We start from the raw sequence: 19,491 nt of genomic DNA, 5'->3' as shown, positions 1-19,491 counted from the left end.
TAATTTCCCTTGTTAGCCACGGTTGAGCCACCTTCCCCGTTTTATTTTTATTCCAGACAGGGATGTACAATTGTTGAAGTTCATCCATGTAATCTTTAAACGTTTGCCATTGCCTATCCACCGTCAACCCTTTAAGTATCATTCGCCAGTCTATTCTAGCCAATTCACACCTCATGACGTCAAAGTTAGCTTTCCTCAAGTTCAGGACCCTAGTTTCTGATTTAACTGTCACTCTCCATCTTAAGAAAGAATTCTACCATATTATGGTCACTCTTCCCCAAGGGGCTTCGCACAACAAGATTGCTAATTAGTCCCTTCTCATTACACATCACCCAGTCTAGGATGGTCAGCCCTCTAGTTGGTTCCTCGACATATTGGTCAAGAAAACCATCCCTAATACACTCCAGGAAATCCTCCTCCACTGCATTGCTACCAGTTTGGTTTGCCCAATCTATATGTAGATTAAAGTCGCCCATGATTACTGCTGTACCTTTATTGCACACATTCCTTATTTCTTGTTTGATGCTGTCCCCAACCTCACTACTACTGTTTGGTGGTCTGTACACAACTCCCACTAACATTTTCTGCCCTTTGGTATTCCGCAGCTCCACCCATACCGATTCCACATCATCCAAGCTAATGTCCCTCCTTACTATTGCGTTAATCTCTTTAATCAGCCACGCCACCCCATCTCCTTTTCCATTCTGTCTATCCTTCCTAAATGTTGAATACCCCTGGATGTTGAGTTCCCAGCCTTGGTCACCCTGGAGCCATGTCTCCGTGATGCCAATTACATCATATCCGTTAACTGCTATCTGCGCAGTTAATTCGTCCACCTTATTCCGAATACTCCTCGTACTGAGGCACAGAGCCTTCAGGCTTGTCTTTTTAAACACACTTTGCCCCTTTAATCTGCACCCTGTGAAAGAGGAAATGTATTTGTTCCAAGCGTCAGAAAGTGCAGTGAATGAAATTATCTATGGGAATTCAACCTATCTTAAACTAAGCCACGAACATGCAGAAACTGGAGGAATGTACACAGTGGGTTTCCCCAGGGGTCAGAACTGGGACCACTGCTTTTCTTGATATATATTAATGACTTGGACGTGAGTGTACAGGGCACAATTTAAAAATTTGCAGTTGACACAAAACTTGGAAGTATAGAGAACAGTGAGGAGGATAGAGATAGACTTCAACAACAAACACAACAATAACTTGTAGTTATATAGGGCCCCAAGTTTCCACACGATAAAAAACGGGCGCCCCTCCAAGCTGGGCGCCCGTTTTTCGCGCCTAAAACTGCGCCTAAAAAAAACCGCGCGATTCTGGAGCGCCCTGCAGCTGCTTGTCTGTTTGGCGCGGTGCCCAGGGAGGCGGAGCCTACACTCGCGCCGATGTTGTAAGTGGGAGGGGGCAGGTACCATTTAAATTAGTTTTTTTCCTGACGGCAACCCTGCGCGTGCGCGTTGGAGCGTTCACACACGCGCAGTGTGAAGGAAACATTGGCACTCGGCCATTTTTGTAGTTCTTTGTAGCTGTTTAATTTTTGAACATTTTTTAATAAAAGCACATTGCCATCAGCACTGAGGCTTCCTGCAGCAGTGAGAAGGTGCAGGAAGCCTCAAAGTTGAGGCAGCCATTTCCCTCCCCACCCCCTCCCCCCCACCCCCCGGGAACGAACGGAACGGCTCCCCTCCCCCCTCCCCCCTCCACCCCCGGGACCGAACGATGGCTGAAGCACTTTCACACAGGTAGGAAGATGGTTTATTTAATCGTTTCTTTGCTTATAAATGTTTATTCAGATTGGATTTATTTGTATAATATTTGTAGAAGTATAAATAAGGATTTATTATAGAATTTATTGACTTCCCTTCCCCCCCCCCACCTCGTTCTGGACGCCTAATTTGTAACTTGCGCCTGATTTTTTAATGTGTAGACAAGGTTTTTTCAGTTCTACAAAAATCTTCACTTGCTCCATTCTAAGTTAGTTTGGAGTACGTTTTCACTGTGGAAACTTTGAAATCAGGCGTCAGTGGCCGGACACGCCCCCTTTTGAAGAAAAAATTCTGTTCCAAAGTAGAACTGTTCTACCTGCCTAGAACTGCAGAAAAAAAAAATGTGGAGAATTGCGATTTCTAAGATAGTCCGTTCTCCACCAGTTGCTCCTAAAAATCAGGCGCAAATCATGTGGAAACTTGGGCCCCTAGCAACTTTAACAGTGAAACGTCCCAAGGTGCTTTACAGGAGTCTTGTGAGATAAAAGATTTGACACCGAGCCACATAAGTAGAAATGAAGGCAGGTTTGGTCAATGAGGTAGGTTTTAAGGAGCTTCTTGAAGGAGGAAAGAGAGGTAGAGAGGCAGAGAGGTTTAGGGAGGGAGTTCCAGAGCTTGGGGCCCAGGCAGCTGAAGACACAACCACTGATGGTGGAGCGATTATAAATCAGGGATGCTCAGGAGGGCACAATTAGAGGAGCGCAGTCATCTCGGGGGGGGGGTTGTGGGGCTGGAGGAGGTTACAGAGATCGGGATGGGTGAGGGCCATGGAGGGATTTGAAAACAAGGATGAGAATTTTGAAATCGAGGCGTTGCTTAACCGGGAGCCAATGTAGGTCAGCGAGCACAGGGGGGTGATGGGCGAGTGGGACTTGGTGCGAGTTAGGACATGGGGCAGCCAAGTTTTGGATCACCTCTAGTTTGCGTAGGGTACAAGGTGAGAAGCCAGCCAGGACTGCGTTGGAATAGTCAAGTCTGGAGGTAACAAAGGCACGGATGAGAGCTTTAGCAGCAGATGAGCTGAGGCAAGGGCGGAGACGGGCGATGTTACGGAGGTGGGAATAGGCGGTCTTAGTTATGCTGTGGATATGTGGTTGAAAGCTCATTTCAGGGTCAAATATGACACCAAGGTGGCGAACAGTCTGGTTCAGCCTCAGACAGAAGTTGGGGAGAGGGATGGAGTCAGTGGCTTCGGTCTTCCCAATATTCAATCGGAGAAAATTCCTGCTCATCCAGAACTGGATGTGGGACAAGCAGTCTGACAATTTAGAGACCGTGGAGGGGTTGAGAGAAGTGGGTGAGGTAGGGCTGGGTATCATCAGCGTACATGTGGAAACTGACGCTGTGTTTCCGGATGATGTCACCAAGGGGCAACATGTAGATAAGAAATAGGAGGGGGCCAAGGATAGATCCTGGGGGGACACCAGAGGTAATGATGCAGGGGTGGGAAGGACATCGACAGGCTGGTGGGATGGGCAGACACGTGGCAGATGAAATTTAACACAGAAAAGTGCGAAGTGACACAGTTTGGTCGGAAGAACGAGGAGAGACAATTATAAACTAAAGGGTACAATCCTAAAGGGGGCGCATGAACAGAGGGGCTTGGGGGTCTATGGACACAAATTGTTGTCGGTGGCAGGGCAGGTTGAGAAAGCGGTTAAAAAAAGCTTACGGGATCCTGGGCTTCATAAATAGAGGCACAGAGTACAAAAGTGTGGAAGTTATGATGAACCTGTATAAAACACTGGCTCGGCCTCAACTGGAGTATTGTGTCCAATTCTGGGCTCCGCACTTTAGGCAGGATGTGAAGGCCTTCGAGAGGGTGCAGAGGGGATTTACGAGAATGGTTCCAGGGATGAGGGACTTCAGTTACGTGGATAGACTGGAGAAGTTGGGGTTGTTAGACCGGAGAAGGTTGAGGGGAGATTGGACGGAGGTGTTCAAAATCATGATGGGTCTGGACAGAGAGAAACTGTTCCCATTGGCGGAAGGGTCAAGAACCAAAGGATCAGATTTAAGGTGCTTGGCAGAAGAACCAAAGGCGACATGAGGAAAAACCTTTTTTTTTTTTAAAAACGCAGCGAGTGGTTCGGATCTGGAATGCACTGTCTGAGAAGGGTGGTCTGACGCAGGCTCAATCGTGGCTTTCAAAAAGGCAACTGGGTAAGTATCTGAAGGAAACATAATTTCCACGGCTCCGGGGAAAGGGCGGGAGAGTGGGACTAGCCAAGAGCCGGCACGGGCTCGACGGGCCAAATGGCCTTCTCCCGTACTGTAACCGTTCTGTGATTGTACGATCCCCACCAACCTTCAGCGAGATGGTTTTCTGCAGCACATCGAAAAGGAACTGCACCTCCAGAACCGAGGCGGTGTCGGAGGGGTGAGAGGGCAGTGCCACGAAGCCATGCTGGTACTTGCGGGCCAGGAGATGCAACTCGAAGAGCTGGTGGAGGAGCTGGAGACTGATGGTCAGCAGGGACAGCGTGCTTGTCCCGCTCAGTACGGAGTCACCTGGAGAAAGGACAGCAGAGATTCACTCAACACACGACAAACAAACCTTCCCCACCCCCCCCACCCCGTTAGTGGGACGCACCCATTAACCAACACTGTGCCACTGTGGTAGACAATCCCAGCCCCATTTGGGGGGGGGGGGGGGGGGGGGGGGGGGAGAACAAATGTTTCGGATTCAAACGCAGTACACTTGTCCACTCTACACAGCTTCGAAGCACCAGAGGACACAGATTGACAATAATTGGCAAAAGAGCCAGAGGATACAAGAAGAAACAATTTATTTTTTTTATAAATGCATCGAGTTATGGCAACGTAAGAATTAGGAACAGGAGTCGGCCATTCGGCCCCTCGAGCCTGCTCCGCCATTCAATAAGATCATGGCTGATCAGCGACCTCAACTCCACTTTCCTGCCCGATCCCCATATCCCTTTAGTTCACTTAATATCCAAAAATCTATCATGGAAATTTACAGCATCAAAGGAGGCCATTTCGGCCCATTGTGTCCGCGCCGGCCGACAGAGCTACCCAGCCTAATCCCACTTTCCAGCTCTGGGTCCGTAGCCCTGCAGGTTACGGCACTTCAGGTGCACATCCAAGTACTGTTTAAATGTGGTGAGGGTTTCTGCCTCTACCACCCTTTCAGGCCGTGAGTTCCAGACCCCCACCACCCTCTGGGTGAAGACATTTCCCCTCAAATCCCCTCTAAACCTCCCCCCAATTACTTTAAATCTATGCCCCCTGGGTGTTGACCCCTCTGCTAAGGGAAACAGGTCCTTCCTATCCACTCTATCCGGGCCCCTCATAATTTTATACATCTCAATAAGGTCTCCCCTCAGCCTCCTCTGTTCCAAAGAAAACAAACCCAGCCCATCCAATCTTTCCTCAGCCAACCTTCTCCAGTCCATGCAACATAACATAAGAAATAGGAGCAGGAGTAGGCCATTGGGCCCCTCGAGCCTGCTCCACCATTTAATAAGATCATGGCTGATCCGATCAAGGACTCAGCTCCACTTCCCTGCCCGTTGCCCATAACCCCTTATCCCCTTATCGTTTAAGCAACTGCCCATCTGTTTTAAATTTATTCAATGACCCAGCTTCCACAGCTCTGTGAGGCAACGAATTTAACAGATTTACAACCCTCAGAAGAAATTCCTCCTCATCCAAGATCATGTCCCCTAGTTCTAGTCTCTTCTATCAGTGGAAACATCCTCTCTGCATTCACCCTGTCAAGCACCCTCATAATCTTATACATTTTGATCAGATCACCTCTCATTCTTCTGAATTCCAATGAGTGGAGGCCCAACCTACTCAACCTTTCCTCATAAGTCAATCCCCTCATCTCCGGAATCAACCGAGTGAACCTTCTCTGAACTGCCTCCAAAGCAAATATATCCTTTCGTAAATATGGAAGCCAAAACTGCACGCAGTACTCCAGGTGTGGCCTCACCAATACCCTGTATAACTGTAGCAAGACTTCCCTGCTTTTATACTCCATCCCTTTGCAATAAAGGCCAAGATACCATTTGCCTTCCTGATCACTTGCTGTACCTGCATACTATCCTTTTGTGTTTCATGCACCAGGACCCCCAGGTCCCGCTGTACTGCGGCACTTTGCAATCTTTCTCCATTTAAATAATAACTTGCTCTTCAATTTTTTTCTGCCAAAGTGCATAACCTCACACTTTCCATTATACGCCATTTGCCAAATTTTTGCCCACTCACTTAGCCTCTCTGTCCTTTTGCAGATTTTTTGTGTCCTCCTCACACATTGCTTTTCCTCCCATCTTTGTATCGTCAGCAAACTTGGCAACGTTACACTCAGTCCCTTCTTCCAAGTCGTTAATATAGATTGTAAATAGTTGGTGTCCCAGCACTGATCCCTGCGGCACCCCTCCAGTTACTAATTGCCAACCCGAGAATGAACCATTTATCCCGACTCTCTGTTTTCTGTTAGTTAGCCAATCCTCTATCCATGCTAATACATTACCCCCAACCCCGTGAACTTTTATCTTGTGCAGTAACCTTCTATGTGGCACCTTGTCAAATGCCTTCTGGAAGTCCAAATACACCACATCCACTGGTTCCCCTTTATCCACCCTGTTCATTACATCCTCAAAGAATTCCAGCAAATTTGTCAAACATGACTTCCCTTTCATAAATCCATGCTGACTCTGCCTGACCGAATTTTGCTTTTCCAAATATCCTGCCACTGCTTCTTTAATAATGGACTCCAGCATTTTCCCAACCACAGATGTTGGGCTAACTGGTCTATAGTTTCCTGCTTTTTGTCTGCCTCCTTTTTTAAATTGGGGGTGTTACATTTGCAGTTTTCCAATCTGCTGGGACCTCCCCAGAATCCAGGGAATTTTGGTAAATTACAACCAATGCATCCACAATCCCTGCTGCTACTTCTCTTAAGATCCTAGGATGCAAGCCATCAGGTCCAGGGGATTTATCTGCCTTTAGTCCCATTATCTTACTGTGTACCACCTCCTTAGTGATTGTGGTTGTGTTAAGTTCCTCCCCCTCCATAGCCCCGTGACATTCCACTGTTGCGATATTTTTAGTGTCCTCTACCGTAAAGACTGATACAAAATATTTGTTCAGAGTTTCTGCCATCTCCATGTTCCCCATTACTAATTCCCCGGTCTCGTCCTCTAAGGGACCAACATTTACTTTAGCCACTCTTTTCCTTTTTATATACCTATAGAAACTCTTACTATCTGTTCTTAATATTTCGTGCGAGTTTACTTTCATAGTCTATCTTCCCTTTCTTAATCATTTCTTTGTCGTTCTTTGCTGGCTTTTAAAAGCTTCCCAATCTTCTGTCCTCCCACTAGTTTTGGCCACCTTGTATGCCCTTGTTTTTAATTGGATACCGTCCTTTATTTCTTCAGTTAGCCACAGATGGCTCTTTTCTTTTACACCCTTTCCTCCTCACTGGAATATATTTTTCGAGTGTTGTGAAGTATCTCCTTAAATGTACACCACTGTTCATCAACCTCAAATCTCCTCTGTACCCTCTCTAGTGCAATCACATCCTTCCTGCAATGTGGTGACCAGAACTGCACGCAGTATTCCAGCTGTGGCCTAACTAGTGTATTATACAGTTCAAGCATAACCTCCCTGCTCTTGTATTCTATGCACCGGCTAATAAAGGCAAGTATTCCGTAAGCCTTCTTAACCACCTTATCCACCTGGCCTGCTACCTTCAGGATCTGTGGACCTGCACCCCAAGGTGCCTTTGTTCCTCTGCACCTCAGTGTCGTACCATTTAATGTGTATTCCCTTGCCTTGTTAGACCTCCCCAAATGCATTACCTCACATTTATCCGGATTGAATTCCATTTCCAACTGTTCTGCCCACCTGACCAATTCATTGATGTGTTATTGCAGTCAGCAGCTATTGCCTTCATTGTCAAACACACGGCCAATTTTTGTATCATCTGCAAACTTCTTAATCATACCTCCTACATTCCGGAGATTCACCACCCTCAGTGAAGAAATTCCTCCTCATTTCAGTCCTAAATGGCCGATCCCTTATCCTGAGACTGTGACCCCTGGTTCTAGACTCCCCAGCCCGGGGGAAACATCCTCCCTGCATCTACCCTGTCAAGCCATGTAAGAATTTTGTTTGTTTCAATGTGATCACTTCTCATTCTTCTGAACTTCAGAGAATATAGGCCTCGTCTACTCAATCTCTCCTCATATGACAATCCCCCATCCCAGGAATCAGTCTGGTGACCCTTCATTGCACTCCATCAATGGCAAATGATCAAAACTGTATACAATACTCACCAGGACTCGATATAATTGCAGGAAGACATCTTATGCTCAAAGCCCCTTGTAATAAACATAGAAACATAGAAAATAGGTGCAGGAGTAGGCCATTCAGCCCTTCGAGCCTGCACCGCCATTCAATATGATCATGGCTGATCATTCCCTCTGTACCCCTTTCCTGCCTTCTCTCCATACCCCTTGATCCCTTTAGCCGTAATATCTCTTTTGAATATATCCAACGAACTGGACTCAACAACATACTATTTTCTTAATCACTTGCTGTACCTGCAGGTTAACTTTCAGTGACTGGTGTACAAGGACACCCAGGTCCCTCTGAACACCAACATTTCCCAATCTCTCACCATTTAAACAATACTCTGCTTTTCTATTTTTTTCTACCAAAGTGGATAACTTCATATTTCTCCACATGATATCCTATTTGCCATGTTCTTGCCCACTCACTTAGCCTGTCTATATCCCCTTGAAGACTCTTTGCATCTGCAATGCACTGCCTGAAAGGGCAATGGTATCAGATTTAATGACTTACAAATTGGATAAATACTTGGAAGGGAGAAAATCTGCAGGGCTTTGGGGAAAGAGCAGGGAGTGGGACTAATTGGATAACTCTTTCAAAGAGCCATACAGGCACAATGGGCCTAATGGCCTCCTTCTGTGCTACATATTCCATGGCACTATTTCAAAGAAGAGCAGGGGAGTTATCCCCAGTGCCCTGACGAATATTTATCCCTCAAACAAACAGAATAAAAAAAATTATCTGGTCATTATCACATTGCTGTGTGTGGGAGCTTGCTGTGCGCAAATTGTGCCACATTTCCCACATTGCAACAGTGACTACATTCCAAAAGTACCTCATTGGCTGTAAAGCGCTTTGAGACATTCGGTGGTCGCGAAAGGCGCTATATAAATCCAAATCTTTATCATTCTACGATTCTAGTCGTTCAGCCGTGGTTCAGTGAGTAGCACTCAATCCTGAGTCGGGAGGTCATGGGTTCAAACCCCACTCGAGACTCGAGCACAAAATCCTCGAGTGCTCCCAGTGCGGTACTGAAGGGGGGGGGGGGGGGGGGGGCATTCCACTGTCGGAGGCTCCGCCTTTCAGATGAGACGTTAAACCGAAGCCCTGTCTCCTCTCTCAGGTGGGCATGAAGATCCTATGGCACTATTTCGAAGAGCAGGGGAGTTCCCCCCAGTGTCCTGGCCAATATTTATCCCTCAACCAACTGATCGAGGGGGGATTTGGTCATTATCACATTGCTGTTTGTGGGAGCTTGCTGTGCACAAATTGGCTGCTGCGTTTCCTACATTACAACAGTGACTACACTCCAAAAGTACTTCATTGGCTGTAAACGTTCTGCGGTAGTGCAAGGCGCTACAGAAATGCACGGCCTTTCTTTCAGTAACCAAGATGCACTGTCATTGATTGAAGGAACTCATGAACGCATGTGACCGAGTCCAGTTCCCACAGCACCAGAAACACTTCCAGCCCTTTCGAAAAGCAGTTAGTGCATAAAAACACAAGCCATTTAGGGAAGACAGACAGACCTTTAAACCCAACACGCTTTTTGATAAATCAATTCCCACCTACCTAGCATCTTGCTAGGGTCTTTGTCTCCAGGAAATGCGTTAATTATCTGCTGCAAACCTAGCAACACATTACACAATTTCATTATCCTTTCGGTAAAAAAAAATTCTCTCCGATTTCCTCTTTTCTAAAGCAGTGTCCCCTCCGATTTGAACCCTTGTTCACAGGGAACAATTCACTCGAATTAAATCAGTCCTCTTCACATAATCTTAAACTTCAACCGCCTGGCTCACCTCCTAGTCTCAGTTGCTTGCTATTTAGCCACCAGGGTAGCCTCAACTTAACCAAAACTCCTGACATAGGAGGAGGGAGGCCATTCAGCCCATGAGACTGTTCCTCCATTCACAGAATCATAGAAAAGTATCGTGTCCGCGCCGGCCGACCAAGAGCTACCCAGCCTAATCCCACTTTCCAGCTCTCGGTCCGTAGCCCTGTAGGTTACAGCACTTCAGGTGTACATCCAAGTACTTTTTAACCGTGATGAGGGTTTCTGCCTCTACCACCCTTTCAGGCAGTGAGTTCCAGACCCCCACCATCCTCTGGGTGAAGAAATTTCCCCTCATATCCCCTCTAAACCTCCCCCCAATTACTTTAAATCTATGCCCCCTGGTTATGGATCCCTCTGCTAAGGGAAATAGGTCCTTCCTATCCACTCTATCCAGGCCCCTCATAATTTTATACACCTCAATAAGGTCGCCCCTCAGCCTCCTCTGTTCCAAGGAAAACATAACATAAGAAATAGGAGCAGGAGTAGGCCATTTAGCCCCTCGAGCCTGCTCCGCCATTTAATACGATCATGGCTGATCCGATCATGGACTCAGCTCCACTTCCCCGCCCGCTCCCCATAACCCCTTAAATCGGTTAAGAAACTGTCTATCTCTGTCTTAAATTTATTCAATGTCCCAGCTTCCACAGCTGAGGCAGCAAATTTCACAGATTTACAACCCTCAGAGAAGAAATTCCTCCTCATCTCAGAATAAGGGGCCACACATTTAAAACTAAGATTATGCCCTCTAGTTCTACTCTCCCCCATCAGTGGAAACATCCTCTCTGCAACCACCTTGTCAAGCCCCCTCATAATCTTCTACGTTTTGATAAGACTACCTCTCATTCGTCTGAACTCCAATGGAGTAGAGGCCCAACCTACTCAACCTTTCCTCATAAGTCAACCCACTCTTCTCCAAAAACAACCCCAGCCGATCCAATCTTTCCAAGCTAAAATTCTCCAGTCCAGGCAACATCCTGGTAAATCTCCTCTGTACCCTCTCTCGTGCAATCACATCCTTCCTGTAATGTGGTGACCAGTTAGGCCATGATTCGACTAGATCATGGCTGATCTACCTCAACTTCATTTATCCACCTTTGCTTCATATTCCTTGATACCCTTACCCAACAAAAATCTGTCGATCTCGGCCTTGAAAATGTCAATTAACCCCCAGCCTCAGCAATGTTTTTGGGTGGGGTGCAAGGGGGGAGGGGGAAAGAGGGGGGAAGAGAGAGTTTCAGATATCCACTGCCTTTTGTGGGAAGTAATTCCCAACATTGCCCCCTGAACATCCTGGCTCTAATTTTAAAGTTATGCCCCTTGTTCTGGACTCTCCCCACTACAACAACAGCTTGTATTTATATAGCGCCTTTAACGTAGTGAAATGTCCCAAGGCGCTTCACAGGAGTATTACGCGATAAAACAATGTGACACCAAGTCGCACAAGGAAGAATTAGCGCAGGTGACCAAAAGCTTGGTCACAGAGGTAGGTTTTAGAAGGGGAAATCGTTTCTCTGGATATACCTTATCGAATCGGACTTACCATAGCTTCGCAGCAGTTTAGTCAAACTTCGCACAAACACATCCTCCCCTTCTCTGGATGCCATTGTCTAGGACATAAAGGAGGAGACAGGTTAGAAGACAGCACCACATGTAGCACGTGAATATATTATAATGGCAACCACACAAAACACCGATTATATCATAGGCAGTTCCCCGGAATTGAGGAAGACTTGCTTCCACTCTTAGAATGAGTCCTTAGGTGGCTGAACAGTCCAATACGAGAACCACAGTGCGTGTCACTGGTGGGACAGACAGTGGTTGAGGGAAGGGGTGGGTGGGACTGGTTTGCCGCACGCTCCTTCCGCTGCCTGCGCTTGGTTTCTGCATGCTCTCGGCGATGAGACTCGAGGTGCTCAGCGCCCTCCCGGATGCACTTCCTCCACTTAGAGCGGTCTTTGGCCAGGGACTCCTAGGTGTCGGTGGGGATGTTGCATTTTATCAGGGAGGCTTTGAGGGTGTCCCTGTAACGTTTCCTCTGCCCACCTTCGGCTCATTTGCCGTGAAAGAGTTCTGAGTAGAGCACTTGCTTTGGGAGTCTCGTGTCGGGCATGCGGACTGTGGCCTGCCCAGCGAAGCTGGTCGAGTGTGGTCAGTGCTTCAATGCTGGGGATGTTGGCCTGGTCGAGGACGCTAACGTTGGTGCATCTGTCCTCCCAGGGGATTTTCCAGGATCTTGCGGAGACATCGTTGGTGGTATTTCTGCAGCGACTTGGTGTCTACTGTACATGTTCCATGTCTCTGAGCCATACAGGAGGGCGGGTATTACTACAGCCCTTCGAACATGAGCTTAGTGACAGATTGGAGGACCTGGTCTTCAAACACCCTTTTCCTCAGGTGATTATAAGAACATAAGAAATAGGAGCAGGAGTAGAACATTTGGCCCCTCGAGCCTGCTCCGCCATTCAATAAGATCAAGACTGATCTGATCTTGGCCTCAATTCCACTTCCCCGCCCGCTCCCCATAACCCTCGACTCCTTTATCACTCAAAAATCTGTCTATCTCCACCTTAAATATATTCAATGTCCCAGCCTCCACAGCTCTCTGGTGCAGAGAATTCCACAGATTTACAACCCTCTGAGAAGAAATTCCTCCTCATCTCAGTTTTAAATTATTTATAATTGGTTATATTTGTAAATTCTTACAGTGGGCGCCAGCATTTTCCTCGTCCATTTGCCGTCAATCTGACGGTTGAATTTGGCATTCGAAGACGTGAATCTATAAATGGAATGTGACTGTTCACCCAGTGTCAGTCGTGGCTGAGTGGGTCGCTCTCTCACCTGTGAGTCAGAAGGTTGCGGGTTCGTAGTCCCACTCCAGGCCAAACTCCCAGCGCAGTGCTGAGGGAGTGCCACACTGTCGGAGGTGCCGTTAAACCGAGGCCAATGCTTTTCTCCGGTACCCTGGGGCCAATCTTTATCCCTCAACCAACGTTGGGAACCAGGTTACCTGGTCACCACACTGTTGTTTGCGGGAGCTTGCTGTGCGCAAATGGGCTGCCGCATTTCCTATCATCATCACAGGCGGTCCCTCGAAATCGAGCAAGACGTGCTGCCACTAAAAATGAGTCCTCATGTGGCTGAACAGTCCAATACGGGAATTACAGTCTCTGTCACAGGTGGGACAGACAGTGTTTGAAGGAAAGGGAGGGCGGGGAGTCTGGTTTGCTGCACGCTCCTTCCGCTGCCTGCGCTTGGTTTCTGCATGCTCTCGGCGACAAGACATGAAGTGCTCAGCGCCCTCCCAGATGCTCTCCCTCCACTTAGGGCGGACTGGTCTTTGGCCAGGGACTCCCAGGTGTCGGTGGGGATGTTGCACTTTATCAGAGAGGCTTTGAGGGTGTTCCTGTAACGTTTCCTCTGTCCACCTGGGGCTAGTTTGCCGTGAAGGAGTTCCGAGTAGAGCTCTTGCTTTGGGAGTCTCGTGTCAGGCATGTGGACAATGTGGGCCGCCCAGCGGAGCTGGTCAAGTGTGGTCAGTGCTTCGATCAGGCGCATTTCCTACATTATAATAGCGACTACACTTTCAAAAGTACTTCATCGGCTGTAAAGCGCTTAGGGACGTCCCGAGGTCATGAGAGTCGTAGAAACATAGAAAATAGGTGCAGGAGTAGGCCATTCAGCCCTTCGAGCCTGCACTGCCATTCAATAAGATCATGGCTGATCATTCCCTCAGTACCCCTTTCCTGCTTTCTCTCCATACCCCTTGATCCCTTTAACCGTAAGGGCCACATCTAACTCCCTCTTGAATATATCCAATGAACTGACATCAACGACTCTCTGCAGCAGGGAATTCCACAGGTTAACAACTCAGTGAAGAAGTTTCTCCTCATCTCAGTCCTAAACGGCCTACTCCTTATCCTAAGACTGTGTCCCCTGGTTCTGGACTTCAACATCGGGAACATTCTTCCCACATCTAATCTGTCCCGTCCCGTCAGAATCTTATACGTTTCTATGAGATCCCCTCTCATCCTTCTAAACTCCAATGGATAAAGGCCCAGTTGATCCAGTCTCTCCTCATAGGTCAGTCCAGCCATCCCTGGAATCAGTCTGGTGAACCTTCGCTGCACTCCCTCAATAGCAAGAACGTCCTTCCTCAGATTAGGAGACCAAAACTGAACACAATATTCCAGGTGAGGCCTCACCAAGGCCCTGTACAATTGCAGTAAGACCTCCCTGCTCCTATACTCAAATCCCCTAGCTATGAAGGCCAACATACCGTTTACCTTCTTCACCGCCTGCTGTACCTGCATGCCAACTTTCAAAGACTGATGAACCATGACACCCAGGTCTCGTTGCACCTCCCCTTTTCCTAACCTGCCGCCATTCAGATAATATTCTGCCTTCGTGTTTTTGCCACCAAAGTGGATAACCTCACATTTATCCACATTATACTGCATCTGCCATGCATTTGCCCACTCACCTAACCTGTCCAAATCACCCTGCAGCCTCTTTGCATCCTCCTCACAGCTCACACCGCCACCCAGTTTAGTGTCATCTGCAAACTTGGAGATATTACACTCAATTCTTTTATCTAAATCATTAATGTATATTGTAAATAGCTGGGGTCCCAGCACTGAGCCCTGCGGCACTGCACTAGTCACTGCCTGCCATTCTGAAAGGGACCCGTTTATCCCGACTCTCTGCTTCCTGTCTGCCAACCAGTTCTCTATCCACATCAGTACATTACCACCAATACCATGGCTATATAAATGCAAGTTCTTTCTTTCTAGTGTTAACTACAGCATTGTAGAACTGCATTGGAGCAGGCTGGGGAGCGAGGAGCAGTGTGGCGGTGTACCACTCCAGGGAGCAGCACGTGCTGGAGCAGGAGAGCGACGTCAGTGAAGAGTGACGTCACCAAGGTCCAGGTCTGTGATTGGAGCGTGGGCAGTTACAGCAGGAGCGGCGAGGTCGGGGCGAAGGAGCGGCGAGAGATTGGAGAGGGACATGATCGGGGCCCAGGAGAGGCGAGGGCCCAGGGGCAGCACGGGCCCAGCCCCCACTGTGCTCCCTAGGTCAGTGTGCACACTAGGTCCGTGCAGCAGAGCTGGTCTCCTGTCGTCCTGGTTAACCCTTGCCACTGGACCAAGACCTCGCTCTGTCAAGCCCGTGTGGTGGCTGGTGTGCAACGGGATCTTCCACCCTTCAGGATTTAGTTCGGACCTGGAATTTTAGGTCCATCATTGAAACACCCGTGAACTTTTTGACCTAGAAGCAAGTCATCCTCAGTTCGAGGGACTGCCTCTGATGAGAATTGCAGAGATCTCAGACGGTCATAGGGCTGGAGTAGGTCATAGAGATAGGGCAGCTCATGAGTGACATCTCAGTACATCAGACACTGGGGGAGGGGGCTGAGCAATTCAATTTGCCTCAGGGCCATCCAAGAAGCTTCAATAAAAATATATTGAAGAGCTGCAGTTTTAAAAGTTGGGGGAAGGGGCTGAAACAAACAGGAATTCACAGTATGACAACGATCCCCAAAGACCTGCTTTTTCAGTTGATGACCTATAGTTCTGGCAGCTCTCTGTCACAGAAAGCAAGCCCCAGGAGGGCAGAGAAAACGCTTCAGGGACGCCCTCAAAGCCTCCCTGAAAAAATGTAACATCCCCACCGACTCTTGGGAATCCCCGGCCCAAGACCGCTCAAAGTGGAGGAGAAGCATTCGCGAAGGCGCCGAACACAGAGTCTTTTCGCCGGGAGCACGCGGAAGCCCAGCGCAAACAGCGGAAGGAGCGTGCGACAATCCACCCCACCCGTCCCTCCAACCCCCATCTGCCCCACCCGTGACAGAGACTGTAGGTCCCGCATTGGTCTCAGTCACTTGAGAACTCAGTGTGGGAGCAAGTCACCCTCGACTCCGAGGGCCTGCCCCAGTCAATGAGACGCTCAAAAGAGGCTACGAGCAAAAACAAACAAAAAAAGACACTTACAACCGTGTACTGGCTTCCAGAGTAAGCCGCTTTGTGAGGACGAATTGTTTGACTGGGGTACCTCTCAGCACACTCTGTCTCCTCCAACCATGCTACCTTCAGGGGTTTCTGTGTGAACAGGCGCCAGGCCACTTTGAAGTAACGGCCGTACATCTTCACCGGATCCATCCTCAGATGCTTCCTCCGGGTGCTCGCGTGGGTGTGGGGGCAGACATGCGTGTCTCAGCTCACAGCGAGGCTGCAGCCTCTGCCCTATCAGGTGCTAATGGCACCATTGTGCAGAGTCGAGGCTCCCCCCTATATGATTGCTAATGCAATTAACCTGCCCAATCAAGGCAGGATCTGCACCTCCAGAGCAGGGCGGGGGTGGAGGAGAGCACAAATCAGAGCAGTCTGCACACTCCAGACTGGAAGCTGTGCACTTGTGGGGGAGCGTGGAGTATTTTGGTTTTTATATATAAAAAGGAGTACATCATAAACTCCCCGCTCAAGACCCCTCTTATCAGAACTATCTCAGTCCATCTCTGCACAGGACAGGCATTGTTCACAGATAGGTGACCAGCACATGCCTCACATCATGAGACAGAGGACTGCTGTCCTGTTATTTTAGCAGTGGCGGTACTGAGGGAGTGCTGCACGGTCGGAGGTGCTGTCTTAGGATTGGGCATAAACCAAGGCCCCCGACATAAAAGATCCCATGGGTTCACTATTTCGAAGAAGAGCAGGGGGAGTTCTCACCGGTATGCTGGACAATATTTATCCCTCAACCAACATCACCAAAAAAAAAACCCCAGATGAGGAGAAACTTCTTCACTCAGAGAGTTGTTAACCTGTGAAATTCTCTACCACAGAGAGTTGTTGATGCCAGTTCATTGGATATATTCAAGCGGGAGTTAGATAGTGGCCCTTACGGCTAAGGGGATCAAGGGGTATAGAGAGAAAGCAGGAAAGGGGTACTGAGGTGAATGATCAGCCATGATCTTATTAAATGGCGGTGCAAGCTCGAAGGGCCGAATGGCCTACTCCTGCACCTATTTTCTATGTTTCTAGGTTTCTATCTGATCATTATCACTCAGCTGTTTGTGGGAGCTTGCTGTGCGCAAATTGGCTGCCGCGTTTCCTACATCACAACAGTGACTACACTTCAAAAATGACTTAATGGCTGTAAATTTGGGACGTCCGGTGGTCGTGAAAGGCGCTATATAAATGCAAGTCTTGCTTCCCCACCCGCGCCACCCCCCTGCCCAAAACCGCCTTTGGTTCTTTTTCCAATCATCTTAAATCTGCGCCCTCTGGTTACCGACCCTCCTGCCCCTGGAAACAGTTTCTCTCCATTCACTCGATCAAAATCCTTCGTGATTTTCAACACGTCAACATCGAGGGAGCTTGACGCTAAGCTCAACTGCGATGCCTTCCACAGTCAAATATCTTGCTACCCTCCAACCTCGAGAGCGGCCACTCCAGTGCAGCATTCAGAAAGCATGCAAATCAAATCTGCCTCGGACACGCAACGCAACTCCCGGCAACCACACTGACCTCGCACGCTGTGATTTGCTGTTAAAAATATCGCAATATAAACATTTTTTTTTTTAAATCGCAGGAGTGGTGAAAATGCCAATTTCTGAGCGCTTTCAGAGTTGCTTTTACACGGGCAGGGTAAGAGAACTCGAGGCGGCAGTGTAAACCCAGGGTACTGGCCTCCCAGAATCTGAACTTCGACAGCTCAAGAGATCCCATTCCGCACCCCGCTAACGATCGCTGGCCTCTGACGTTTCACAAACTGTACCTGCAAAATACACTCCGGCGGGCATAAACACAGCATCGAATCTCAGCAAGGTTACAGAACTGCTCCCATTACAGTGAAAGAGTGCGAAATGGCTGCTGCTTTTTTTGCTGGGGCTCCCAAGTCCTCGTGAAAATAAAAGCATTGAATGGCCTCCATTGGACAATCTCCGACTCAGATTAAAACTGGACAGATTCCACCATTTACAGCCACAATCTCGCTACTATCTCATCACAATGGAGCTGGAATCCACACTTTCGCAAAAGAATAGCTCCCAACAGTTTAATCGCAGCGTCATTTAGCCTCAAGGGGAGGTGGGGGGATGGAGAGAGAGAGAGAGAGAGTCCGGTCGTCTGTCAAATGCTGCACAAACAGAGCCAAAGTTAGCCTTTAACCCAGGCCAAACTGGGTCTGGTTAACCATTCACAGGCTGCTGCACATCTAAGGCATAGACCACATATAGGGCCCAAGTTTCCACATGATTTGCACCTGATTTTTAGGAGCAACTGGTGGAGAACGGACTATCTCAGAAATCGCAATTCTCCACATTTTTTTTTCTGCAGTTCTCGTCAGGTAGAACAGTTCTACTTTGGAACAGAATTTTTTCTTCAAAAGGGGGCGTGTCCTGTCCCTGACGCCTGATTTGAAAGTTTCCACAGTGAAAACGTATTCCCAAACTAACTTAGAATGGAGCAAGTGAAGATTTTTGTAGAACTGAAAAAACCTGTTCTACACATAAAAAAATCAGGTGTCCAGAATGAGGTGAGGGGGAGGGGGGGGGGGGGGAAGGGAAGTCATTAAATTCTATAATAAATCCTTATTGATACTTATACAAATAAATCCAACCTGAATAAACATTTATAAGCAAAGAAAAGATTAAATAAACCATCTTCCTACCTGTGTGAAAGTGCTTCAGGCAGGCCTTTCGGGACCAAAGGCTGGAGGAGGGGGGGGAGAGAGAGAGAGAGAGAGAGAGAGAGAGAGAGAGAGAGAGAGAGGGAGGGGGGGAAGAGAGAGAGAGGGAGGGGGGGGGAAGAGAGAGAGAGGGAAGGGGGGGGGGAAGAGAGAGAGAGGGAAGGGGGGGGGAAGAGAGGGAGAGGGAGGGGGGGGAAGAGAGGGAGAGGGAGGGGGGGGAAGAGAGGGAGAGGGAGGGGGGGAAGAGAGAGAGAGGGAGGGGGGGGAAGAGAGAGAGAGGGAAGGGGGGGAAGAGAGAGAGAGGGAAGGGGGGGGGAAGAGAGAGAGAGGGAAGGGGGGGGAAGAGAGGGAGAGGGAGGGGGGGAAGAGAGGGAGAGGGAGGGGGGGGAAGAGAGGGAGAGGGAGGGGGGGGAAGAGAGAGGGAGGGGGGGAAGAGAGAGGGAGGGGGGGGAGAGAGAGGGAGGGGGGGAGAGAGAGGGAGGGGGGGGAGAGAGAGGGAGGGGGGGAGAGAGAGGGAGGGGGGAGAGAGAGGGAGGGGGGGAGAGAGAGGGAGGGAGGGGGGGAGAGAGAGGAGGGGGGGGAGAGAGAGGGAGGGGGGGGAGAGAGAGGGAGGGGGGGGGAGAGAGAGGGAGGGGGGGGAGAGAGAGAGGGAGGGGGGGGGGAGAGAGAGGGAGGGGGGGGAGAGAGAGGGGGGGGGGAGAGAGAGGAGGGGGGGGAGAGGGGAGGAGGGGGGGGAGAGAGGGGAGGGGAGGGAGGGGGGAGGAGAGGGAGGGGGGGGGAGAGAGGGGGGGGGGGGGGAGGGGGGAGAGTTGAGGGTGGGGGTGGTTGTTGTGGGTGTGTTGGTGGGGGGGATTGTGTGTGTGTTGT

The 19,491-nt window shown here is 49.0% G+C and overlaps 1 protein-coding gene across 1 annotated transcript in view; it reads right to left on the bottom strand.

Annotated features, from left to right (window-relative positions):
- The window catches only part of stk11ip (serine/threonine kinase 11 interacting protein), a 194,639-nt gene that overhangs the window by 155,268 nt on the left and 19,880 nt on the right, over positions 1-19,491 (bottom strand). Inside the window, exons 2-3 of the mRNA XM_070875140.1 lie at positions 11,477-11,543; positions 4,084-4,286 (exon numbers count right to left, since the gene is read on the bottom strand). Coding sequence (XP_070731241.1) covers positions 4,084-4,286; positions 11,477-11,540 — 267 coding nt within the window. The 5' untranslated portion in view covers positions 11,541-11,543. The remainder of the gene's footprint in view (positions 1-4,083; positions 4,287-11,476; positions 11,544-19,491) is intronic.

The sequence above is a fragment of the Pristiophorus japonicus genome, chromosome 3, assembly GCF_044704955.1.
Source record: "Pristiophorus japonicus isolate sPriJap1 chromosome 3, sPriJap1.hap1, whole genome shotgun sequence".
NCBI classification, from domain to species: Eukaryota; Metazoa; Chordata; class Chondrichthyes; family Pristiophoridae; genus Pristiophorus; species Pristiophorus japonicus.
This window is presented reverse-complemented; position numbering and strand designations above follow the sequence as displayed.